Raw genomic sequence first — 25,510 nt, 5'->3', positions numbered from 1 at the left:
AGAAGATACTACAAAATTCTAACTTATGATTATTGCTATGCTCTATTGGATTCAGCATTGAGCATTTCTAGAATTTCATTGCTTATCATATTATAAAGTTTCTTTCTTAAAAAAAAATCCTATATTCAAAATTTTATTGAACATCCTCCTATGTTGTAAAACAGGGCGGGAAATATTCTATACATCATATTAAAATAGATTGGTATGTCATGGTTCATCATTTTTCAATTTCACTTGGGCAGTCTAATTACTAAGCCTCTTAAAAAAACATATCTATTCCTCAGTAGGTATATAATGAAAACATAAGATTTTTATGGCTCTATAGTTTTCAAACCTTTATCTTCTTGGTGTAGTCTGTTTTCATTTTCAAAGATATACGATTTGTCAGTAATTTACAGGCTTCAGGGTCTATAAGCAAAATTACAATTGCACTCAAAATTGCACTATGAAAAACTTTTTATCTGTTCTTTTACAACATTTCCTGAGAATTGCTGGCCAAAGTTTAAGAATTCTCTAGCTCTCTGCCTCCAAAATTTAGGGTTCTATGGGGTACGAGAGAAGTGAACATAATAAACACATGGGCAGATTAAGCAAAATGGAAAGTTAACGCCACATGGGTGCTTTAGACTCAGCTCAAATAGGAATGGCTTGTGTCCTCAGGTAGAATGGCCAACTGCCATTACACTTAATTCTCACTCAACCAGGCCTTACTTCCAGTCAGGCTCACATTATGCTTGCTTGAGTTGATATTTTTACACTCTCCAAGGTTATGAATTCTTCAAGAGCTGGACTGCAGAACCCAACATAATGCTTTCCTATATTCGTTCACATGTTCACACATGTTTTCTGAGGAAGTATTACATGCCTAGCTAAGATAGTTTAAAAAAAGACATTCTTTTTTTGTAAAGGATCTTATAATAATATCTTGTCATATCGTGATATAACAAATACCATGAGTTATTGTGGGAGTCTAAAGAAGAAAATGTCTAACTCAGTCTGGGGAAGGCAGAAAAACATCCATAGAGGAGATGCCTGTTGACCTGAGCCTGAACAGGAGTTTGCCACATAAAGAGAGAGACAGACCTCAGGTGGAGGGGATTATGGAAAGGCGCAGAGAGAAAACTAGCTCTGAGCTGGATAACTGCTGACATTATACTTTACATCTTTACAATCTTCACCTTTTACAAACAATTTCCCTTTGACTGAGGAAAAAAGTGAGGTTCAGAAAGAGTGGGTGACTTTAGACCCATTTTCACAAAGCTAACACATGGTGTTTTGAAATCAGCTCTGTCTTTCCCAGCAAAACGTCTGTATTGTTGGCAAGGTAGAGTGCGTGGAAGAGATGAAAAGAGGGAAAAAAGGGACTAGCGATGGACACTGTGACTGGAGATGGAGCAGCTGAGTAAGCCAGGCCAAACAGCTCGAATTTTATATTGTAGCAATTCAGAGTTAGTGGAAGCTGTGAGGCAGGAGAGTGACACGGTCGGTCTTCTGTTTTAAAAGGGTTATCCTGGCCATGGCAAAGAAGATGAGATGGCACTAAGGAGTAAGTGAGATTAATCAGGCTGTTGTGAAAAATACAGGCAATGTGAGGGATTTCTGGACAAGGTGAGAAGGACAGAGAGAGTGGAGGGGCTAGATTTAGGACAGTTCTGAAGAAGGATGCACAGGATCAGCAAGGGGAGTATGTGTGTGTGTGCGCGCGTGTGCGTGAGAGAGAGAGAACATTACAGTAGATACTCAGCCAATGTTTAGTTAGTAAAGATAATGTTGAAAATATCCATCTATCCATTCATCCTCTCGTTTTCTGCTTTATTTGACAAAGGATTTTAGTAAGCTAAGACTGACCCTTTGTTTGATGATCTTAAAGCATTAGTACTCACGACAGCTTTGAAGTCAAACAGTAAACATGAGCAGTTATTTCTCGTACCCTCATGGTAAGAAATACGAGGCAGATCTCTTTCTGACATAAGACCTGTATCAATAAAGGCCAAGACACAATAGCAGCAGTAGCAGGAGTGGTCCTTCTCCACTTCCTTCCTTGGGTCTGCAGATCAAAGGTGAGCCCTGTGCAAAAGCCAAATCGACCCTCTCAAGGCTCAGCAGGGGGTGGGTGCGGTTTGTATAAACCACACAGTAAAGCTAGACTTGGTACCTAGGGAGCAAGGCCAGAAGACTCATTCTGTCCATTAGAAAGATGAATGACCATCAGAGGAGATGGTTGGTTTGGACTGAGAGTCTGCAGTTGTGAAATGGGGAGAAGGATTTAAAAAGGGGGACAAAGGGAGAGACAATGAATACAGGATTCAAAGCTCCTGCTGGGCGCCAAAGGAACTTTCAAGAGTCCTTGCCTGGAAAAACAGAAAAGGTAAGAGTAAACAGTATGATCTCAAGGGACCAACCACATAAGAAAGTCCAGACAAAGAGATTGAGGTAAAAGAGCAGGGGATGTGGAATCTTTCTGGGCAATCACACATCCTTCATCCATTTCCCTGACTTGGATTGCAGTTGCTTCTCAAAGCCCAGGTTTGGTCGGATCCTTTAACCAGCTTGGGTTGCAGACCTCACATGCTGAGGAAGGAGTCAGCTCACACTATGCTGGGATATTGGGTCCACAGATGTATGGCCCCAGTGACTGAATAATAGGAAATTCTACCACCGTCAGAGACGATGCCCATGGACTATATACTCTCCTCTCCATGAGACCAGGGATGAGGCTAGAGATTTCTTAAGTGGATCTGAAAATGCAACTCCATCTTCTCAGTAGTTAAGATTTGGTTTATGTCAGTGAGACACAGGTTTGTCCATTTCACTGAGTACGTGGGCTGCTTTGATAATAAAATGATATCAAGGAATGAGAAAAACAATTTCACATGTTCAGCACAAGTCATTCCTTTTCAATCATGATGAGGAGAAAAGTAAATATTGATGCTGGCAAGGGAAAATTGGGTGTATAATTACAAATTAATAGTAAGTCCACCCTTCTCATTTTTTATTTGCTAATTAAAAAAAAATCTTGCTCTCACTTTCTCTCTCATCTCTTTTTTTCCCCATAAAATTCCTGTTTTATTTTTAGACTTTTACTGTTACACTTTCCTTGAAGGAAGGCTTATTAGAACCCAAGACTTAAAACCAATTAATAGAATTTGTAACTTCATATGTTAAGTAACTTTACAAGATACAAAAGACAATATTTCAAATGAAAGAATAATCCTATAAATCTTTAAAATAATGGATATAGAGATATATTTATGGCATAGATTGTGGTGATAGTTTCATGAGTGTATATTTACCTCCAAACTCACTAAATTGTACACATTAAATATGAACAAATTTTTGCATGTCAATTATTACTTCAATAAAGAGATTTAAGAAATAACTGATGCAGGCAAATGTACTTTATAGTGTTTTGATGAAAAATACTGTTAAAATTGCTACACTTCCTTAGAAGCTTTAGTAGTAATCTTAGATCCACTGATGAGCAAAAAGAAGAGAGAAAGTAAATTTTTGAAGGGAAAACTGAATAAAATTGATGGTAATTCTCAATAGGGTGTGCAAAAATTGTAGCACACTGGGTCTGGAACTAACTTCCTTCCTCTATTTCCAAAAGAACTGTATCTAGATAATTCCAGAAGTTAGTTGGGTCAACTGTCTCTCTGTCTGAAACTGTAACGTTTCCCTCCCCTACCCCAAATCCCCACCAATCTTCATTGTGATCTGTGGAATAAATCAAAGAAGTATGAAAAAAGTCACTCCTTAAGGTATTTACAAATGGTTGAGATGGACATGAGACACACAGGTCAATGGATTTAAAAGGTTCATCATATCAGACAGTATAAAAATAATATTTTGAAGTAATATTTAAAGAAATATATAAAAAATAACTTTTATTATGTATTAATCCACATAGTAAAGCAAAGTTTGGAAAGAAGTCATTTAAATTACCTAGTACTATGTAGAAAAAAGGCTACATCTGCTTATTTTGATGAGAACTAAATAAACTGACAAGTAAGGTGACAATTTCTTGTTTATAACTGCAATATTATAAAATGAGGACCAGCTTGCAACTACTAAAATAGCAAGTGACCTTCTGAATCTCTGATTTCAACCACTCAGCGGGTTTTTTCCACCAAAGGGGCTTATTTTAGCTCTCACTAGACATTTCAGCAAATGGCGTGCTCCAAAGGCTACAGTGTCTCAGACACGGATTGCACGGGTGGTTTCATTAGAATCCCACATCCTGGGAGCGGGGAAAGTTGAGTATATCTTTAAAAACTGCTGCTTTCAGTGTTATTACCAAGAGCACCCGTGGCCCAACTGTATCAAGGCGAGAAAGCTGAGGCTCAAAGCTATATATAGTACTAGAGGGCGTTGCATCTGAACTTCCTAATTCTTTCTCTTCCTCCTTTTTTTTTTTTTTTTCTCATGAGAAAGGATGGTTTCTTCTTCGTGAACTATAGCCCCTATTCATTTTTCTCCATAAGGAATTAAACAAAACAAAACAAAACTTGGAAGTATTCTTCTTAAAATACTATATATCAGCCTCAATCAAAATGATTAATGAATTTTTAATTTATCACTTGCCTTAAGGATCTAGAGAACCGCTCAATTCCCTGTTTAGTTTATACTACTAGTGTGGAAGTGGAATTCTTAGGGGATTCGCTTTGAATTAATGCCAGGATATCTCTACGGACTTGCTTAAGGCAAGTTTTAAGTGCCTGCATTAGATTTTCAGAATATCAAGACTCCTCAGAACCCACACTCTGAGGCAGTAACTCTAATATATTAGAACAATTGGCTTAAAGGTGGAACATTTAAACAAGTGTGCATTTCGTCTTTTTGACAATAGACTCCCAGTTTTATAAGCTTTCTGTCATTAAATAGAACAAGTCTGCTGGTTAGGGTGTAACAGACGACAGTGTCAGAGAGGACAATGTTACTTTTAAGGCCTTTCTGATTTTTCTAATCTCTATTTAGAGATGATTATTTGGGGGTATAAGTAGAAATGTGCTACCAGCATAGAAACATCAATATTGAAGCTTAAAACAGCCATCTAGTAGTGATGCATAACCTCAATAGGAGGAAGGAAAGATTTTCAGCACATATTTCAAGTTCTTTAAATTTTTTAAAGAGGAATATGGGGCCATAAATAACCTATAACTCATTTGTTGGTTCAGTTTCAAGGTCCAATCACTCATTACTCTCTTAACAGTGAATTAGGAAAGCTTCTGGTCTCCTTTTCAAACAAATTCTACAGCCAATTATTATATCAGAGAATGGCATACCTGATTTTTACTTCATGCAGGTCTTAAGCAAAATGCTCTTAAAGTTCTTTAGAAAGATATATTAAGAAAATATAAGATTATGTTATTACGTACAAAAATGATGAAAATGTGACAAGACACAATTCAATAAAACATGAACACAGAGAAAAACAGTGAAAAAATTGGATTAATACTACAAGTAATAATACCTGGTCAAAGACTGAATAAACAGATTAATAAAATGGTTAAAATTTTATCAAATTTCAGGAAGTTCAGGTGAGAGCATTTTAAAATTAAGAAAACAGAATCTAAAGCAGAAAGAAAAACTGAAAGAATCCATCTGGCATTTATATTTAAACAGAATATATCCAAAGGGAAAAAAGACCATAAGCAGCAAAACAAATTAACTATCTAAAAGGGTGACTTCTTAATAATTTAATAATTGAAAGCTGTTTTGGAGCACCAGTGTTTTGTTTCATTGCAATAGTGCATGTCTAGTTTTAGAGAAATTACAGTTCCCTTTTTTCAAACTAGCTAAAAATATTAAGAAAGAACTTATTATAAAAAACATTGTCATCAAAGTTAGGTTTCATAGTAAAAGACCTTGTTCACAGAACAATCAGAAAAGATTGATTCAATGCCCTAGAAATGGGGAGGGTGGCTCAGAGGTTAAAGCGTCTGCCTCCAATGCGGGAGACCCGGGTTCAATCCCTGGGTCGGGAAGATCCCCTGGAGAAGGAAATGGTAACCCACTGCAGTATTCTTGCCTGGAGAATCCCATGGACGGAGAAGCCTGGTAGGCTACAGTCCACGGGGTCGCAAAGAGTCGGACACGACTTAGCGACGGAACGGAAGGAAGTGTCATTGACTATGCCAAAGCCTTTGACTGTGTGGATCACAATAAACTGTGGAAAATTCTGAAAGAGATGGGCATACCAGACCACCTGACCTGCCTCTTGAGAAACCTGTATGCAGGTCAGGAAGCAACAGTCAGTACATGGAACAACCGACTGGTTCCAAATAGGAAAAGGAGTACGTCAAGGCTGTATATTGTCACCCTGCTTATTTAACTTCTATGCAGAGTACATCATGAGGAACGCTGGGCTAGAAGAAGCACAAGCTGGAATCAAGATTGCTGGGAGAAATATCAATAACCTCAGATATGCAGATGACACCACCCTTATGGCAGAAAGTGAAGAGGAACTCAAAAGCCTCTTGATGAAAGTGAAAGAGGAGAGTGAAAAGGTTGGCTTGAAGCTCCACATTCAGAAAACGAAGATCATGGCATCTGGTCCCATAACTTAATGGCAAATAGATGGGGAAACAGTGGAAACAGTGTCAGACTTTATTTTTTTGGGCTCCAAAATCACTGCAGATGCTGATTGCAGCCATGAAATTAAAAGACGCTTGCTCCTTGGAAGGAAAGTTATGACCAACCTTGATAGTATATTAAAAAGCAGAGACATTACTTTGCCAATCAAGGTCCGTCTAGTCAAGGCTGTGGTTTTTCCTGTGGTCATGTATGGATGTGAGAGTTGGACTGTGAAGAAAGCTGATTGCCGAAGAATTGATGCTTTTGAACTGTGGTGCTGGAGAAGACTCTTGAGAGTCCCTTGGACTGCAAGGAGATCCAACCAGTCCATTCTAAAGGAGATCAATCCTGGGTGTTCATTGGAAGGACTGATGCTAAAGCTGAAGCTGCAATACTTTGGCCACCTCATGCGACGAGTTGACTCACTGGAAAAGACTCTGATGCTGGAAAAGGTTGGGGGCGGGAGGAGAAGGGGGACGACAGAAAATGAGATGGCTGGATGGCATCACCGACTGGATGGACATGAGTTTGAGTGAACTCCGGGAGTTGGTGATGGACAGGGAGGCCTGGCGTGCCGTGATTCATGGGGTCGCAGAGAGTCGGACACGACTAAGCGACTGAACTGAACTGAAGGAAGTGTCTTGTTAAGATGGAGGAAGCCAACACGAACCCCTCTAGGCTTTATTTCATGCCCTCTGGGAAGTCACTTAACATCCTAAAGTCTTAGTTTCTCTGGGCTTGATTTTCAATCCACAGAAAGTTTTGTCAGCAGTGATATTTTCTAAGGGCTGTGTAAAAGCATAGAGACTTGGGTCTGAGGGGCTAAGTAGGAATTTCTCTTTGTTTTGGCTGGTGAAGGAGAAGTTTTGCAGAGTTATGGAAGATAGGAGTACAGCTCACAGTCTTAAAAGTATTTGAAGAGACTTAGAACAAGCAAAAACAACATAATCTTGAGCCCATGAAAATCTTTACTACTCTCTTTTAGAAAGTGCACCTCCCTCGCCACGTCACCCAAAGGACACTCAGCAGGTCACAGATGATGGAAACCTAATTATGAAAATTGCCCAGGGCCATCATTAGGATTGACTTTTACTATTTGGATTTTGCTGACACATGGATTGACCGTTAATTTAAACAGAAACAATCCCTCCCCAACCTTATCCCCCTTTTGGAAATGCAGCCAATATAATTCTGACCTTTAGGAATAACTAAATCAGAAGACATCTTTGGAGGTAATTATTACATTTTCAAACATTTAATCTAAATTTTTAAAAGTCACTTGATTGCTTACATAATACATTTCATTCATTGACTAATGTTTTAAAGTAAGTATTTTCTAAATAGTCTGGGCACCAAATGTTCCTAGAACAAACGTGTCTGAAAACCAAATAGCAGTTCCACAATAGTCTGCATAAACAGGGCTCAGATTTAAAAAGTAAATTTCTTTTTCTCAGTAGTGAGGGTATATTGTCACATATCCTTATCTATAGCTTACGTCTAAAATAAAAGTCTTTCCATCTATAAACATTTTCAACAGGCTTCCCCACATTTGTAAACATCACAGAAATAAATCCTGTACTGGTTGGGAGAGAGCCTGTTAAATTGGTTGTGTACTATGGTAATGAAAACCAAAGTGTATCAAGCTGCAACAACTCCTACCCATCAGTTGACATTTCTGTGTTCCATAGCTTATGTGGTATTTTAACCCTTGCCAGTTCTTCCCAAAATAGGTGTTTGAAAATGTGGCCAAAGCAGGACCTATTCACCCCAATCAGTGGAAGAGTGATTCAGAGCTATTTCTGAGAGTCAGTGTCAAGCTTGCAATGCTGGGAAGTACTAGTCAACAGTGGGGCTGTTTCAGAGGCTCTCTTATAAGCATAAACACTCTATCCTTCAATAAGTCAGAAGCAGAACCTCATGAAATCTCCTTTCCTCTTCCTTATTGTAGAATATTTTATGTGTATTATGGCTTTTGAAATTGAGTATAGAAAATGGAATTGGTTTCCCCATAGCTTCCCAATAGCACGTTTTTTTTTTTTTTGATCGGTGGATTTTAAAGTCTTCTTAGGACATCCTGAGTCAAAAATTAATTCCAAACTCGTATCTCCAGGAGAAGTCTATTGAGGAAGGTCAGTTTTACACAATTTCAACTCAAAACAGAAAAGGTGCTTTACCTAATGTAGTGAATGCTAGCATGCAAGGAAAGCTGTGACAGAGGTGTGAGCATGTCGTGGCTAATGTGCATACATGTGCTCTGAATAGATACATAGGTTTATAAGTTCTTCAATTAAGCAGATAGGTATGTACTGCTTATGATGCAGATCATTTACATATATGTGTGTATATATATATATATATATATATGAATCATTGCACTGAGCATGATAGGTGAGTGACTACAACACATTACTAGATGACCTTGGAGATTTTTTTCAGATTATTTAAGGATATCTAGAAAGATATGGATTTGAATAAAAACCTAGGAAAGAACTACGGGCTTTCCAGGTGGTTCAGTGGTAAAAACAATCCACCTGCCAATGCAGGAGGAGGAAATGGCAACCCATTCCAGTGTTCTTGCTGGGATAATCCTGGGGGCAGAGGAGTCATGTGGGCGATAGTCCAGGAGGTCGCAGAGTTGGACATGACTGAAATGACACAGCAGGCACACTGGAAAGAGTTACAGTGCCCTTTGTCCTGGGAAGGTCTAAAATAATTCATGACCATTGACTATTTAATACAGTTGTGACCATGGTAGAGATCCCAGAAATGTGACAAACTGAGTTGCATAGTCCAGCCCCCACACTCATGCAATTTCTTTCTTTTTTTTCTTTTTGAGATAGAAGACAGGATTCCAGAAATAAGCGGCCTTGTGGGATGCAGTGCATGGATAGTTTGCTACTCAGAGGTGTCAGGTAAATCCCTCTCAAGTAACCAAGGTCACCTGGGTAGGCCTGGGGCCCAACTAAGAGCATATCTTTTGTCCCCCTTTTTCTTTCCAGGGGGAGTCAGGGAGGTGATCGGGTTGAAGTGGGCCAGGGAGGACAGGTGGATTGACCCTGAAGCTGTACCCATACAAAAGCTTACTCTTCACTTTGATTGTACATAAACTTGGGATGGTTTGGGATTGGGCACCACCCTCTCCTTGGGTAGCTCCTGGTTGTCCTTGATGTTGATTTTTTTTTTTTTTTTTCAAGAGCATGGGTGAAGAGAAGAGGCTGGTGCACACTTCTGATGTGACTGTGATTATTAACTGTATAGTTGACAGGACCATTTCACCCATGGAAACTTCCTATGGAAACTCCCACCACAGACAGTTATTTCAGCATCATTCAAGATTGCTTAGTTGCTTATAAGTCCTTTTCTCTCCACTACCGTACCCTTCTCCTTGGGAAGCGGATGCAACAAAGGGGATATCTGTGCATAGCCCAGAGCGTCCACCAGGAGGTAGGAGAACCAGAATCCTTCAAAATCATTTAGTCCATCAGCCTTGTTTTTCAAATGAAGAGACTGAGCTCCAGAGAGCTGAACTAATTTTGAACAAGTTCACATGGCTAGCACGTGGAGTCAGGATTTCCTAAACTGCCTGCATAGGACCTGTGTTTGGGTGAGGGTGACAGGAGTGTCAGATAACAATTGAAGTTCACAAGATGTCTTCCGTCAAGGCGAAAAAGGAAGAACTAAAGACACTGGATTTTCATTTCCCTAACCTGCTTGAATGGTTTTCCTCACTGATTTAGTCTACTTTATTCATTTTTAATGACTTATTAGGCACTTGCTCCTAAATAGAATGCCTATGTGTGTTTAATACAGGTGCCACCAGAAGACATAGAAAATACATAGCTGTGGTTAAACTCTATTCTCTGTGCCATTTCTGAATGAGCAGTTGAATATGCATAATAGATTTAAGCAGTTATAAAATATTTACCTCAAAAAGCCTATGCCATTGAAAATGCTGCCTTATGACTATAGCACTTGCTTGGTGTTCTTAGTAAAGAACAACTGAAACACGGTCAAGTTTTATAGAATTTTCCCAATAAAACAGCGCTAGAAATATCTTCCATGTGTCTATTCAGCTTTGATTAAAAAAAAAAGTAGTACACCACAGGGATTAGATCACCTTTAGGCCAATCCCTTTTTGTAAACTTCTCTATTAATACTCAGCTTCTGAATAGAAGAATTTGCTAAAATGAGGTTTATTTCTATTTTTTGATGTTTAAAATTCCAGATTTCATAAATAGAACACAAAAGGAATAGGAAAGTAAATCTACAGTTAAGATTATATAAGAAGGATCAATGAATTCACATTTTGTTGTCTATCTGGAGGGAAAATTACTGAAAAGCAAACTCAGATGATATATGTAAAAGGCAGTCTATACCATTAGCATCGAAGCTAATTTGATGGATTTCCCTCCCCCTGTTTTTAAAAGCACACTGATTGGCTGTGTGAATTGTCTTATTGTCTGGTATCTCATAGATACACTGTCAATCATCTTTGAGCTTAAATGAGCTTTCATTAAGAGTATTAGTCCTGCAGAATCTTTCACCTCATCTGAAGGCTGTGGTGAGGGAGCTAAAGCACAGCCTTCCACTTTCTTTCTCGGCTTGTTTGCCAATCTGCCTCTAGAAAGCTTCCTCTCCCTGCCACCAACCACTGCAAAATCTTATTTGTAAAGATAAACACATCCACGATGCCAGGTTGAGATAAAATTCCTGCTAAAACCAGGTAAACCTGATGCCTAATTATTAATTTGCAGCTTCCTCTTGCCCTTTTCTTAGCTAGTGAGGGGCTCCCTTTGTTTGATGGGAAGAAACATAGTTAAGAGAGGGTTTTGCTCTTACTCTGACCTGGGTTCACTGGCTTACTCTGCTTTTAACAAGTTTTGTAACTTTTGAGACTCAATGTTTTCACCTGCAAAATGGATATACAAATACTTATATGACAGGCATAAGAGGGTTGTTATAAGCATTAAATATTGCTTGGCACCATGTAGGTGCTCAATAAAAGGTAATTACAGAACCTGTAATGACTAGGAATGTTACCGGGTAATAAGGTGATGAATACTTTTATGATATAAATTATATTGATAATAACAATGATGATGATAAGGCTTATGCAGGACAGATACTGTTCTAAGGATTTTCAAATATTAACTCATTTAATCCACATGCACAGGTTGGGGTTATTCTTGTCTCAGGTTTGCAACTGAGACTCAGTTTAGGTAAACTGACTAAAGGAAAAGCCGCAGCCAGGTTTTGAACTCAGGCAGTCCGATTGTAGAACCAAAGTTCTCAACTACTGTGCACCACTGGTGCCCTCCTGCCCACAGAGACGGTTATGGTGCTTTAGCGAAACGAATGGCAGTCTTTTAGGTGGTGCAGGAAAGCACTGCGCATCACATCGTTGTGGCTCCGGCAGGTATCTCCATCCGACGCGCGGAGATGTTTGTGTCCACTAGATGGCGTTGCCGTTTTAACGAAATGGGAACCAAGGCAATGCTTAGGCTTCAGTTCAGTTCAGTCGCTCAGTCGTGTCCGACTCTTAGGAGCCAGCTAAATTTGAGAGCTCTCGGAGGACAATCATAATTGCATCCCTAAAAGTCTGATGGAAGAAACCTCCAAAATTTACAGCAGATCTAGAGATCTCTAAAGACTAATAGTATCTTGAAATAAGAAAAATAAATAATAGTTTATTTTGGGGTCAATGTCTGTGTAGAAAATCTGGATGGATTTGGAGATTCTCTAGTTCAGGCCAGAAGGAAAATGACCTGGGTAGAGTTACCTGAACTTCATGTTTTTGGCTGCAGTTCTCTTCCTATAATACCTCCTACTGATTCTAAATCGCAAAGAAACTGTGATTTAGAAATTAAATCACGAAGATTTTGCAATTCTTAGAAGTCTTTCCTTTTTCTCTATGGAACAGAAGACTGCCCAACAATTGTTTCTGCTTCGGTCTGTTTTAAACATGTGTTCCAAATCAGTAGCAAACTCAGGCACTCAGATATTAAGTAGGATAAAAGCAAAAAATGGTGCTTAGTTCCTTTCCCTTTTAACATGTCCTCTTGGAAAGACTGAGTGATTCTACTTAAACAGATTGTCATATATTGACTGAAAGTGCAGTTTGTGTACATTCAGCCCAGAGCAAATAGTAGGATAATGGAAAAGTACAAGAACTCCAGAATCAGATAGCCTGGGATGGAAGCTGGCTCTACCCTTTAGTAATCGAAGGATATGGACAGGTCATGAGACATCTCTGAGCCTCTGTTTTCTCATCAGTAAAATGGGAATAATAGTTTTACTTATCTTATAAGATGTTTGTGAAAATTAAATGTGTGAAATACCTGTGACCTGGTCCCTGTTGAAGGAGAGAAATCTAATGAATATTTTTGTTATCAACGCTGATGGGCAGTTTTCTACGTGCCTCAGCTGTGGATGTTGTTACAAGGGCTTTGTCAACCACTTCTTTGCTCACTGCTATAGGCAGGACTGCTGAGAGAGAAATAACATTTCATGTTTTTAACTGTGTCACATCACTTCTTCCTCAGCCAGATGGTAGAAGTAGCCAAGATACATATGGCATGTCCTTCGTTATGTGTTCACATCAACTTTATTTAAAACGCTCGTAGGCTTTGGGCTCCTACTCACTGTTTAGACCGAGAAGGTGACTGAACGCGTGGTGGGTAAGTGAAAACAGCTCAGAGCTACTGAGTGCTTACCAAGTGCCCAACGTGGCTCTGTTTTACATGGATGAGCTCGTTGAATTCTTACAACAATGGTGAGATCTATGAGCTAGTACTTTTTGAGAAACAAATAGAATAAGCAAACTAGATTGAGAAACTTGCTTTCCAGCTCAGATAATAGGCCACAGATCCAGGATTTGAATTCAAGTGGCCTAGTACCTTTTTTTTTTGCCTTTTTTTCGGCCATGCTAGGTGCGATCTTGGTTCCCCAAACAGGGATTGAACCTGCAGTGGAAGTTCCCCTGAAGTGGAAGAGCAGAGTCTTAATGACTAGATCACCAGGGAAGTCTGCAAGTGGCCTGGTTCTTAACCGCTCTTTTCTGCTACCCCTTAAGGAGAGATCTGAGGAGGCCTCAGACTTCTGAGCTCCACACTGCTTTCCCTTGTGCACTGAATACTGCAAAGAAGTCCGCTATAGCCACTGCCTGTGAGCTCCTCCGGGACACTGTTAACAGGCAGCTCTGTTACCCAGGAGGGTAATGTGTTAAATCTACATCCATATTTTTATGGCAATTACTGAATAGAATCAACCAATTAGACATTTAACAGACTTCTAAAGGAGATCAATCCTGGGTGTTCATTGGAAGGACTGATGCTAAAGCTGAAACTCCAATACTTTGGCCACCTCATGCGACGAGCTGACTCACTGGAAAAGACTCTGATGCTGGGAAGGATTGGGGGCGGGAGGAGAAGGGGATGACAGAGAATGAGATAGCTGGATGGCATCACCGACTCGATGGACATGAGTTTGAGTGAACTCCGGGAGTTGGTGATGGACAGGGAGGCCTGGCGTGCTGTGATTCATGGGGTCGCAAAGAGTTGAACACAACTAAGTGACTGAATTGAACTGAACTGAAGCTTAAATAGGGTAAAAGAGTTGTGAGGAGAGAAGACAGAGCACCTAGGCAGATACACTCTTGAACACCACTCCTTAGCAAGGACGCTGCCGAAGCAAGAGGGTAGTGTTGCTCAGGCAGCTGTGCCTGGGACTTGCCCTGCTCAGTAGGGCTTATTTGTTGCTCTTCTGTAACTACAGTCTTTTTTTTTTACACTGAACTCTAGACTTTATTTGGATTCCACCAAGTTTTCCACATTCTTTTTACATTCCAGATCCAAGGTGGACTATACTCTTTTTATTGCCGGTTATTTGGACTTTATTCTGATGTAAAATTCTTGAATTGAGATTTATAAGATGCTTAGAGGTCTTCTGGTCTATCCTTCTGCCTCTACACGGAAGGAAACTGATGTTTGTCCCCAGTTATTTTAGAGAGTTGGAGCCCTGTTCATTCACTTTCTTCTACATACTGCTTCTATATCTCTTAGCTATTTCACTTTTAATAGAATCACTTTGAACGCTTGCTGAAATTTTGTTTATACCAATAACATTTTTCCTTTAGTGATGAACCCAAATCCAACAGATAGCATCTGTTCTTTACAGATAGCATCTATTTATAATTCCTTCTTTCTTCCTTTGTTGAAATAAACTTTTATGGGCCTTGGTAACAATGACAATTATTAGACTATATTTTAAAATCAATTAGTTTTCTAATTAGAAGTCATGAAAGCAAGTAATTCACCTTAGACCTAAGAAAATGATCTTACGAAATAGGACCAAGGCCACTTCAAAGTAGAATTTCCAAAAATGTTCTGGAAGATTTCCACTTACCGATTTCGCTCATTGTTATCCCTGGTGCTAACTGCCCATTGTTGAAAGAGCTATAGTTAAACAGGTTGGGTACGGATGTGAGGTCATAGATAGGTTCTTGCTTTATCTGCTTGATTCCAGTCATGTCAAGTCCTGACTGATCGGGGGACGGCTGGCCGGAATCCACGTTGTAATAACCCTCGGACTTGGGCAGGTCAATGACGTGTCCATTGGCATATGTGCCACTGGCCTCATTGTTCAGGTTGCTGAGGCCATTGCTGATGCTGCTGCCATACACCCTGGCAAGGGCTTCCGCCTCCCCACTCTGCTGCTGCCGCTGCTCCTGCAGCCGCTGCTGGTGCTTCTGTACCTCAGCATATAGGCTGTCTCTTTGCTTCTTGGACATCCTCCCAAACTTCACAGCTGGCAGGAGACAAAAGTAGAAAATGGGACTTGTGGTTATCTCTCTTGGTAACCACTGGGAGTTCAAGAGCTCACGATGACTGTCTCCTCAACATAAAATGCACAAAGTCCAAGTCCCATAACCCCTGAGCCTGTTGGTTTGCACTCCACATTTGATGAAAGGTTATATTCATGGGTGTCTGTAATGGTTTATGTGCAGAGTGAGAACTAAGTCTAAGCTAGGAGGAAATTTAAATACTCATAGATGTATTTCTTATTGCCATGAAGTTAGAAGGCACATTTCCTTGTTCTTTCTTACTTGTGGGGAAAATAAAATTCACAAAAATCTCAAATTATCACATAGTATCTATTCAAATGTCAACGAACAGTCATCATTAACTTCCCTCCTAAGTGTGAGGACTTCTGAATTGTCAGCTAAGACCCTATTATTTCACTATTGTATAAATAGCAGGTTGGGTAAGACCAAGGATGTAGAACAGGGTGAGAAACACAATTTTAAGTAAACCACATTATTTGCCTTCACTTCTCTACGTCTGAGTCTCTATTTCTGCTTTGCAAATAAGTGCATCTGTATCATTTTTCTACATAGGAGCGTTATTACACAGTATTTGCTGTTTTTCTTTCTGACTGACTTCACTCTGTATGACAGTCCCTAGTTCCATCCCTGTCTCTACAAATGGCACAATTTAGTTTCTTTTAAGGGCTGAATAATATTCCATTGTACATATGTACCACATCATCTTTATCTCTTCCTTTGTTGATGGAAATTTAGGTTGCTTCCATGACCTGGCTATTGTAAATACTGCTGCAATTATAGTATCTCTTTTCAAACCTCTTTTCAAACCTCCTCGCTTTAGATTTCTATGGGCTTCCCTGGTAACTCAGCTGGTAAAGAATCTGCTTGGAATGCAGGAGACCCCAGTTCGATTCCTGGCTTGGGAAGATCCCTGGAAAAGGGATGCCTGCTCCAGTATTCTTGGGCTTTCCTGGTGGCTCAGATGGTAAAGAATCTGCCTGAAGTGCAGGAGGCCTGGGTCTGATCCCTGGGTTGGGCAGATTTCCTTGAGGAGGGCACGGCAAACTACTCCAGTATTCTTGCCTGGAGAATCCCCAAGAACAGAGGAGCCTGAGCAACTAAGCACTCTAGGTGAAACAGATATTGTAGTGGATTGCCTGCTTTAATAACCCTGATGCTTTTTGCCTATGTGCCTTCTCTTTCTCATATAAATTTGCAATGCCCTTTCATTCTGTGCAGGCATCCTGCTCCACCCCTTTGATTCAGGGTCATGCTCTGGGCCCAAGGGATATTGATGTATGTAAGCTTCCCTGGTGGCTCAGGTGGTAAAGAATCTGTCTGTAATGTGGGAAACCTGGGTTCGATCCCTGGGTTGGGAAGATTCCCTGGAGGAGGACCTGGCAACCCAATCCAGTATTCTTGCCTGGAGAATCCCCATGGACAAAGGAAATTGGCGGGCTACAGTCCATGTGGTCACAAAGAGTTGGACACAACTGAGCAACTAAGCATACACACACACATACAGAGGGCTTCCCTGATGGCTCAGTGGTAAAGACTCTGCCTACAATGCAGGAGAATCCCAATAGACAGAGGAGCCTGGCAGGCTACAGTCCATGGGGTCGCAAAGAGTCAGACACGACTGAAATGACTTAACGGCACGCACGCACATAATGCAGAGACTTAAACAGTGCCTGTGTGAGTGCCTAAACTAGTCTGCTGGAGGATAAGAGATGTGAAACAGAGCAGGGCCATCTTGTCAAAGCCAACTACAGTTAGGAGGGTTGTAGAACTAACCTGAAGCTGATAAAAGATGTGGGAACGAACCCAGACAAGACCCTACATTGAACAATTTTAGGTTCAGAATTCTGCTGTTAACCACAGACCTCACAATCAAAGCTAGCAGTGTCAAATAAGTACGCTGTTGTGTTCTTTGCCCTGGTAAATATCTGAAAACTCACTCAATGGTGAATAGTTATGCCTCTTCCAAAAAACTGACTTATCAAGTCACTGAACAACTTAAATATTTTCAAAGAAAAAACTTAAAGTTCCACTACATTTTGAAATTATCAGGCTTCATCCTAAATCAAGGATTTTGCTGACAATGGCTTCAACATTGCTGCTAAGTCACTTCAGTCGTGTCCGACTCTGTGAGACCCCATAGACAGAAGCCCACCAGGCTCCCCCGTCCCTGGGATTCTCCAGGCAAGAACACTGGAGTGGGTTGCCATTTCCTTCTCCAATGTGTGAAAGTGAAAAGTGAAAGTGAAGTCGCTCAGTCGTGTCCGACCCTTAGCGACCCGACGGACTGCAGCCTACCAGGCTCCTCCATCCATGGGATTTTCTAGGCAAGAGTACTGGAGTGGCTTGCCATTGCCTTCTCTGGGCTTCAACATTAGTTTAGAATAAATTTTCCATTCATTTCAGAAACACGGATGAGCCAGTTTTTCAGTTTTATGTCCCTTTCTATAGTAGGTGGTGCCATATTTGGGAAAAAAATTACAGCACTTGGCAAAATAAACTTACTGAACTTTTCTGATAAATAAAAAATTCCTTCTCACTATTTGTAAATACATTTATTGTATTCATAGGCTTATTTTTAGCAAAGGCCATTTACTGTTGCATTTTCAAGCAGTAGCATTCTTCTTTCCACTACCCATTAATCAGTACAACACGTGTTTTAAATGTTTGCCACTCTCAAATTTGAATTATTCTGTTAATGAGATTCACTTGAGTATGGAGGCAGCCTCTTGTTAAACTGCTAGCTCTCAAAGAAACTAGCACAGTTCTGTATACATTGCAAGTGCTTCATAAATATTCAACAACGATAGTATTTGCTTGTGATGTGCTCTTAAACCTGATTTTGATCCCACACTAGCAAAGAACAACTTTATGCAAATGTATTGGAAACTTTTTCAGGTATACTTGAAATGGTAGGATTCCAAATGGAATGTAAGTTTTTGGAGTAATTATAAAACAAAGTTGCAAACTCTGGGAGATAGTGAACTACAGGGAAGACTGGTGTGCTGCAGCCCATGCGGTTGCAGTCAGATACAACTTAGCAACTGAACAACAATAATAAAACAAAGATGCTGCTTCTTCAAAGATTGCTGCTTCCTACCACACAACTAGACACAAGTTTTTTGTTTCAAGAGGAATTCAGTTGTTGAATTATCATCTATGACTTTCCATAGTCATTTTTAAAATTATTTTATCTTTGGCTGTAGAGTTCTTTATGTTTATATCACACTACTTATCAAGGAAACTGGTCTTAATTTAACATTTAAATGTCAAGGATATGCCTTTTTTATACTGCTTTAAGATTTGCAGAAATAATCTGATTCCATCTATCTAAAGCTAGTTATAATTTTGAAATATTCTTTCTCATCCTCCTCAGGTTCTACTCCAATTGAGCGTCCTGGGATGATGGAATGTTCCCTGTGCTTTTGAGTGTGGTAGTCGCAAGCCACATGTGGCTTTTGAGCACTTGAAATATAGCTAGTATGACTAAAGAACTGAATTTTGAATTTTATTTAATTTTTAAAAAATTCATTTGAAAAACTTTTAATTGGAGGATAATTGCTTTACAATGAATGTCGTGTTGGTTTCTGTCATATAACAATGTGAATCAGTCATAATTATGTATATGTTCCCTTCTTCTTGAACCTCCCTCCCACCCCTCACCCCCTTCCACCCCCTAGGTTGTCACAGAGCACTGAGTTGAACTCCCTGTTTTATACAATAATTTCCCAATAGCTATCCGTTTTACATATGGTAATATATATGTTTCGATGCTACTGTCTAGGTTCGTTCCACTGCTCCTTCCCCTGCTGTGTCCAAGAGTCTAAATTTTATTTAATTTTAGCAAATCTAAATTTAAATAGTGGCATGCAGATACCATATTGGACAATGCCATGCTGGATAAGAAGAAGCCAAACCTGTGACACCTGCCCCTGTAGGCAGCATTCATGTTCTCATAGAGACATGCCATTTGGAGGACACATACTTAATTATTGCAAGGTAATTACCATGTTTTCCCTTTGGGGTGCAGTTTCTTCCTACTGATACAAAAATGTTTTCTGTTTATTTTTTTTTTTAAGTAGTACTAATACAGCTGGCATCACTGACTCGATGGACATGGGTTTGAGTGAACTCCAGGAGTTGGTGATGGACAGGGAGGCCTGGCGTGCTGTGATTCATGGGGTCGCAAAGAGTCGGTCACGACTGAGCGACTGAACTGACTGACTGACTGAATACAACTGGAAATAGTTTACATTGAAGATTCCTGTAGCTAACATTTGTGAAGGGCCCACTTAAAGAAAGAAATAAATACAATGGTGGAGAAGATTCAGTGGGTATATACATGCCATCACTTCACACACACATGGACATGCAATACCTTCACCCTTTAATACACAGAAACACTTCTACGTTTGCCAAGTGGATCTGACTTTTGACTCTTTGCCAATGCTAAATTTGAGCAAATTCGTTACTGCTGAGTTTGTCTTCTACTCATACACCTGCTGTGGCTAATCCACCACTATAAAAGCTGAAATTCAGGAGAATTTCAGTCCTGAAATTTCACTGAATGAAAGTCCAGTGGAGTCAACAGTTATATCAAGCTGTCTACTAGTAGTCATGTTGTTTCAGTGACCAGCTATAGTGAAGTAAATATTCTTGGAGACAGGCATAACTTATAGAGAGCAAATGCAAAAGCATAAAATTGAAGATGCCACTTTATGTCTGAGGGAAGCTGAATGGGGTGTTATGTAGAAAGTCTTATGTGAGACAACTTACTGTGGCTGCTAGTACCACTGCTAAAGCACTTTGAAAATGCTTGCTTCATCTGCAGAAGGTAGCTATAATAAATTAGTGGCAGGAGACATTCCACCTCTCATTCTTGAGCCCTTATAGACATGGCTATCAACCATAACCTCAGAACTCTGTAATCCTTTGATACCACATACTAGGCATTAGGAATCCCTTAGAAGAAATGGAGTAGCCATCATGGTCAACAGAAGAGTCCGAAATGCAGTACTTGGATGCAATCTTAAAGACGACAGAATGATTTCTGTTTGTTTCCAAGGCAAACCATTCAATATTACAGTAATCCAAGCCTATGCCCCAGCCAGTAACGCTGAAGAAGCCAAAGTTGAATGGTTCTATGAAGACATACAAGACCTTTTAGAACTAACACCCAATAAAGATGTCCTTTTCATTATAGGGGACTGGAATGCAAAAGTAGGAAGCCAAGAAACACCTGGAGTAACAGGCAAATTTGGCTTTGGAGCACGGAATGAAGCAGGGCAAAGGCTAATAGAGTTTTGCCAAGAGAACGCACTGGTCATAGCAAACACCCTCTTCCGACAACACAAGAGAAGACTCTACACATGGACATCACCAGATGGTCAACAGCGAAATCAGATTGATTCTATTCTTTGCAGCCAAAGATGGAGAAGCTCTATACAGTCAGCAAAAACAAGACGGGCAGCTGACTGTGGCTCAGATTGTGAACTCCTTATTACCAAATTCAGCCTGAAATTGAAGAAAGTAGGGAAAACCACTAGACCATTCAGATATGACCTAAATCAAATCCCTTATGATTATACAGTGGAAGTGAGAAATAGATTTAAGGGACTAGATCTGATAGAGTGCCTGATGAGCTATGGACGGAGGTTTGTGACAGGAGACAGGGATCAAGACCATCCCCATGGAAAAGAAATGCAAAAAAGCAAAGTGGCTGTCTGAGGACACCTTACAAATAGCTGTGAAAAGAAGAGAAGCAAAAAGCAAAAGAGATAAGGAAAGATATACGCATCTGAATGCAGAGTTCCAAAGAATAGCAAGGAGAGATAAGAAAGCCTTTCTCAGCGATCAATGCAAAGAAATAGAGGAAATCAACAGAATGGGAAAGACTAGAGATCGCTTCAAGAAAATCAGAGATACCAAGGGAACATTTCATGCAAAGATGGGCTCGATAAAGAGCAGAAAATGTATGGACCTAACAGAAGCAGAAGAAATTAAGAAGAGGTGGCAAGAATACACAGAACTGTACAAAAAAGATCTTCATGACCCATATAATCATGATGGTGTGATCAATCACCTAGAGCCAGACATCCTGGAATGTGAAGTCAAGTGGGCCTTAGAAAGCATCACTATGAGCAAAGCTAGTGGAGGTGATGGAATTCCAGTTGAGCTATTTCAAATCCTGAATGAAATGCTATGAAAGTGCTGCACTCAATATGCCAGCAAATTTGGAAAACTCAGCAGTGGCCACAGGACTGGAAAAGGTCAGTCTTCATTCCAATCCCAAAGAAAGGCAATGCCAAAGAATGCTCAAACTACCGCTCAATTGCACTCACCTCACACGCTAGTAAAGTCATGCTCAAAATTCTCCAAGCCAGGCTTCAGCAATATGTGAACCGTGAACTTCCAGATGTTCAAGCAGGTTTTAGAAAAGGCAGAGGCACCAGACATCAAATTGCCAACATCCGCTGGATCATGGAGAAAGCAAGAGAGTTCCAGGAAAACATCTATTTCTGCTTCATTGACTATGCCAAAGCCTTTGACTGTGTGGATCACAATAAACTGTGGAACATTCTGAAAGAGATGGGAATACCAGACCACCTGACCTACCTCTTGAGAAACCTGTATGCAGGTCAGGAAGCAACAGTTAGAACTAGACATGGAACAACAGACTGGTTTCAAATAGGAAAAGGAGTACGTCAGGGTTGTATATTGTCACCCTGCTTATTTAACTTATATGCAGAGTACATCCTGAGGAACGCTGGGCTGGAAGAAGTACAAGTTGGAATCAAGATTGCCAGGAGAAATATCAATAACCTCAGCTATGCAGATGACACCACCCTTATGGCAGAAAGTGAAGAGGAACTAAAGAGCCTCTTGATGAAAGTGAAAGAGGAGAGTGAAAAGGTTGGCTTGAAGCTCAATATTCAGAAAACAAAGATCATGGCATCTGGTCCCATCACTTCATGGAAAATGGGGAAACAGTGGAAACAGTGTCAGACTTTATTTTTTTCGGCTCCAAAATCACTGCAGATGCTGATTGTAGCCATGAAATTAAAAGACGCTTACTCCTTGGAATGAAAGTTATGACCAACCTAGATAGTATATTAAAAAGCAGAGACATTACTTTGCCAACCAAGGTCCGTCTAGTCAAGGCTATGGTTTTTCCAGTGGTCATGTATGGATGTGAGAATTGGATTGTGAAGAAAGCTGATCACCGAAGAGTTGATGCTTTTGAACTGTGGTGCTGGTTAAAACTCTTGAGAGTCCCTTGGACTGCAGGGAGATCCAACCAGTCCATTCTAAAGGAGATCAATCCTGGGTGTTCATTGGAAGGACTGATGCTAAAGCTGAAACTCCAATACTTTGGCCACCTCATGGGAAGAGTTGATTCACTGGAAAAGACTCTGATGCTGGGAGGGATAGGGGGCAGGGGGAGAAGGGGACGACAGAGAATAAGATGGCTGGATGGCATCACCGACTGGATGGACATGAGTTTGAGTGAACTCCGGGAGTTGGTGATGGACAGGGAGGCCTGGTGTGCTATGATTCATGGGGTTGCAAAGAGTCGGACATGACTGAGAGACTGAACTGAACTGAATCAACCATAACCTCAGGACTGTAATCCTTTGATACCACATACTAGGCATTATTAATCAATAGGAGATAAACCCTATTTAGCTTCCCAGGTATTTAACTTGACAGACGTGTATGTGCTAAGTCACGTCTGACTCTTTGCGATCCCCTGAACTGTAGTCTTCCAGGCTCCTCTGTCCATAGGCTTTTCCAGGCAGGAAATACTGAAATATTTGCCATCTCCTACTCCAGGGGACCTTACTGACCCAGGGATGAAACCCATGTCTCCTGTGTCTCCTGCACTGATAGGCTGATTCTTTACCACTGTACCACCTAGGAAGTCCATTCCCAAGTATTAGTGTGACTTACTTAGTTTATAAAGTACCCTTTATATTCAAGGCTTATAACAAACTTCCTCTATACAAATGATAAAGAATTTGTTTTCCCTTAGAGAGAATCATTTTTTCCTTCTGTTGTACTTCCTTCTCCTCATTCCCAACCACTTCTATCACCTCATAGTATTCCTTCTCATCATCATTTTGACATAAGAGATGTTTAGGAGGCAATTTGGACGATGTTCCTGGAAGCCTCAGGATTGTTTCTAGACTTAAAATCAAGAAGGATCATTACTGTTAATCCTCAGCATCCTTAGGTACTGCATTGCTTTTACTTGCATAAATGTTTGTGCTGTGGTAAATTTCTTCCCCCTTGAGAAGGAATTCTGGCTCTATCCATAAACAATCCTTCCCCTACCAATATATGTCTTTTATGTTGTGAGATTCAGATAATCTCTTAGATTTTGTAGGCTGATGTCACTAAATCTGCCTTGGACCAAATACCCATCCCTTGCCCATGATTCTGCTCACCAGCCCACACCAACGTGATCTCTCATTCCAAATACATACTTCCTTATATTGTGGGAAGAAGCACCATCTCTTAGTGGGTTAGTCTCTCTGTATAATTGTTAATGGAGCTTTTCAGATACTGTCAACTATTATGCCACCTTTAAATTATAAAAATTAAGTACAAAATCATCAACTCAAATTCCCACAGAATTTCACTAAATAAATTCTGAAAATCACTTAACCCCTACCTTACACTTTCTTCACTTTAGTAATGTATAAGTACACAGGGCTACAAATTTACCCTAAAGAGTAAATGTATGTGATTAGCAAATTTAGAAAAACAGACAAAAAGATCAGCTAATAGAAAAGTTTTGGAAACTTAATCTCTGTAGCTGTAGAATCTACCTATAAACTGAAGGGCTCAAGATCAGATTATTTTTATTTTTTGAGTCAAATATATCTTATTAGTGTACTTTTGTGCAAGGCAAATTTAGGTGAGCTGGAAATTAGAGAAATGGTAAGAAAAATTCAAGATACAACTATCTGGAGAATGCAAGCTAAGAAGTAGACAGTGTATAAGTTTATATATTTTCTAAGCAGAGCTAAATTTATCCAATTGACTAAAAGGCCTGAATTTATTTAATAGCTTATAAAATCCCTTTATACTAAGAGACAGTGAAGGCAATTAGCTAAATTTCTTTCAAATCTAGAAATATTTCTTTTTCTTGTTTTGGTCCATACCACCTTGAACTTCATTAGAGGGAGTGTGACCAGTGACACAGAAATCACAATGATTCACATAAATAGAATAAGTATCAGGGACTTTATCTGTGTCTCAGGCTCTACATAAAAAATATTTTCACGATTCATTCAGCAAACACTTAGGGACCTGCTTTTAACCAGATCCTGAGGATTCAGTGGGAACTAGACAGAAATGACCCAAGGACTCAGGGCTGTTCATAATCATAGGAGTGCTATGGCCAGTGCCAGTGCAGAAAGAAATTTGTTTAGCTGAATACTTAAAAATGGAAGCAAAGCTAGATGAAATTCTTTATGTGAGCTTATTTGTCCTCTTTCATTAATCTAAGAAGGTGCCAAGCTACCTATTTGGGTTGGGTGTGATGATAAAGTGCACACTTGAGTCTATTCTGAGAAGGACACCATCTACACAAGCCTTCTAAGACATGGAGTTCTGCTATAGCCTCTGCTATCTTCATCTGAATAGGTCACATTCATTAATGGAGCTTTTGGGCTTCCTATAAAAGCCAGTTTTGTTCCTCAGCATCTCAACATAATAAGCAACTTGTGCACTAGTCAGATTTACCCAAGTGGTCCAGGTCTGCCTGGAACTTTCCAGTTTTAGCTCAGAAAATCTCACATCCCAGGAAATCCCTCATTCACAGAGAAACCTGGACTAGTGGCCATCTTTCACTCTATGTGGCTTTCACCTAATCTAGTTAGCACAGGTTTCTCGGTAAGATACAGGAAAGTCTTTCCTTTCTTCCTATTTCATAGGCAAAATTATGTATTTATATGCTCTTACTTTTCCTTTTAATACACTGCCAGCATGTAGCTTTCTTTAGTTTGGATCCCCAATTCTCTTTGTCTAGAATTCTTCCAACCCTTTAAACAGATTCCATCAAAGCATCCATTTGAAAGCCTTTAAGTA

At 39.9% G+C, this 25,510-nt stretch overlaps 1 protein-coding gene across 1 annotated transcript in view; it reads right to left on the bottom strand.

Moving 5' to 3' along the window:
* Positions 1-25,510, bottom strand: part of RORB (RAR related orphan receptor B) — a 218,493-nt gene that overhangs the window by 22,742 nt on the left and 170,241 nt on the right. Inside the window, exon 4 of the mRNA XM_055426896.2 lies at positions 14,980-15,381. Coding sequence (XP_055282871.1) covers positions 14,980-15,381 — 402 coding nt within the window. The remainder of the gene's footprint in view (positions 1-14,979; positions 15,382-25,510) is intronic.

This window comes from Moschus berezovskii, chromosome 7 (assembly GCF_049115385.1).
Source record: "Moschus berezovskii isolate FMDL1 chromosome 7, NW_MosBer_1.0, whole genome shotgun sequence".
Taxonomy (NCBI): Eukaryota; Metazoa; Chordata; class Mammalia; order Artiodactyla; family Moschidae; genus Moschus; species Moschus berezovskii.
The sequence above is the reverse complement of the archived record's forward strand: the minus strand, read 5'-3'. Positions and strand labels throughout refer to the sequence as shown.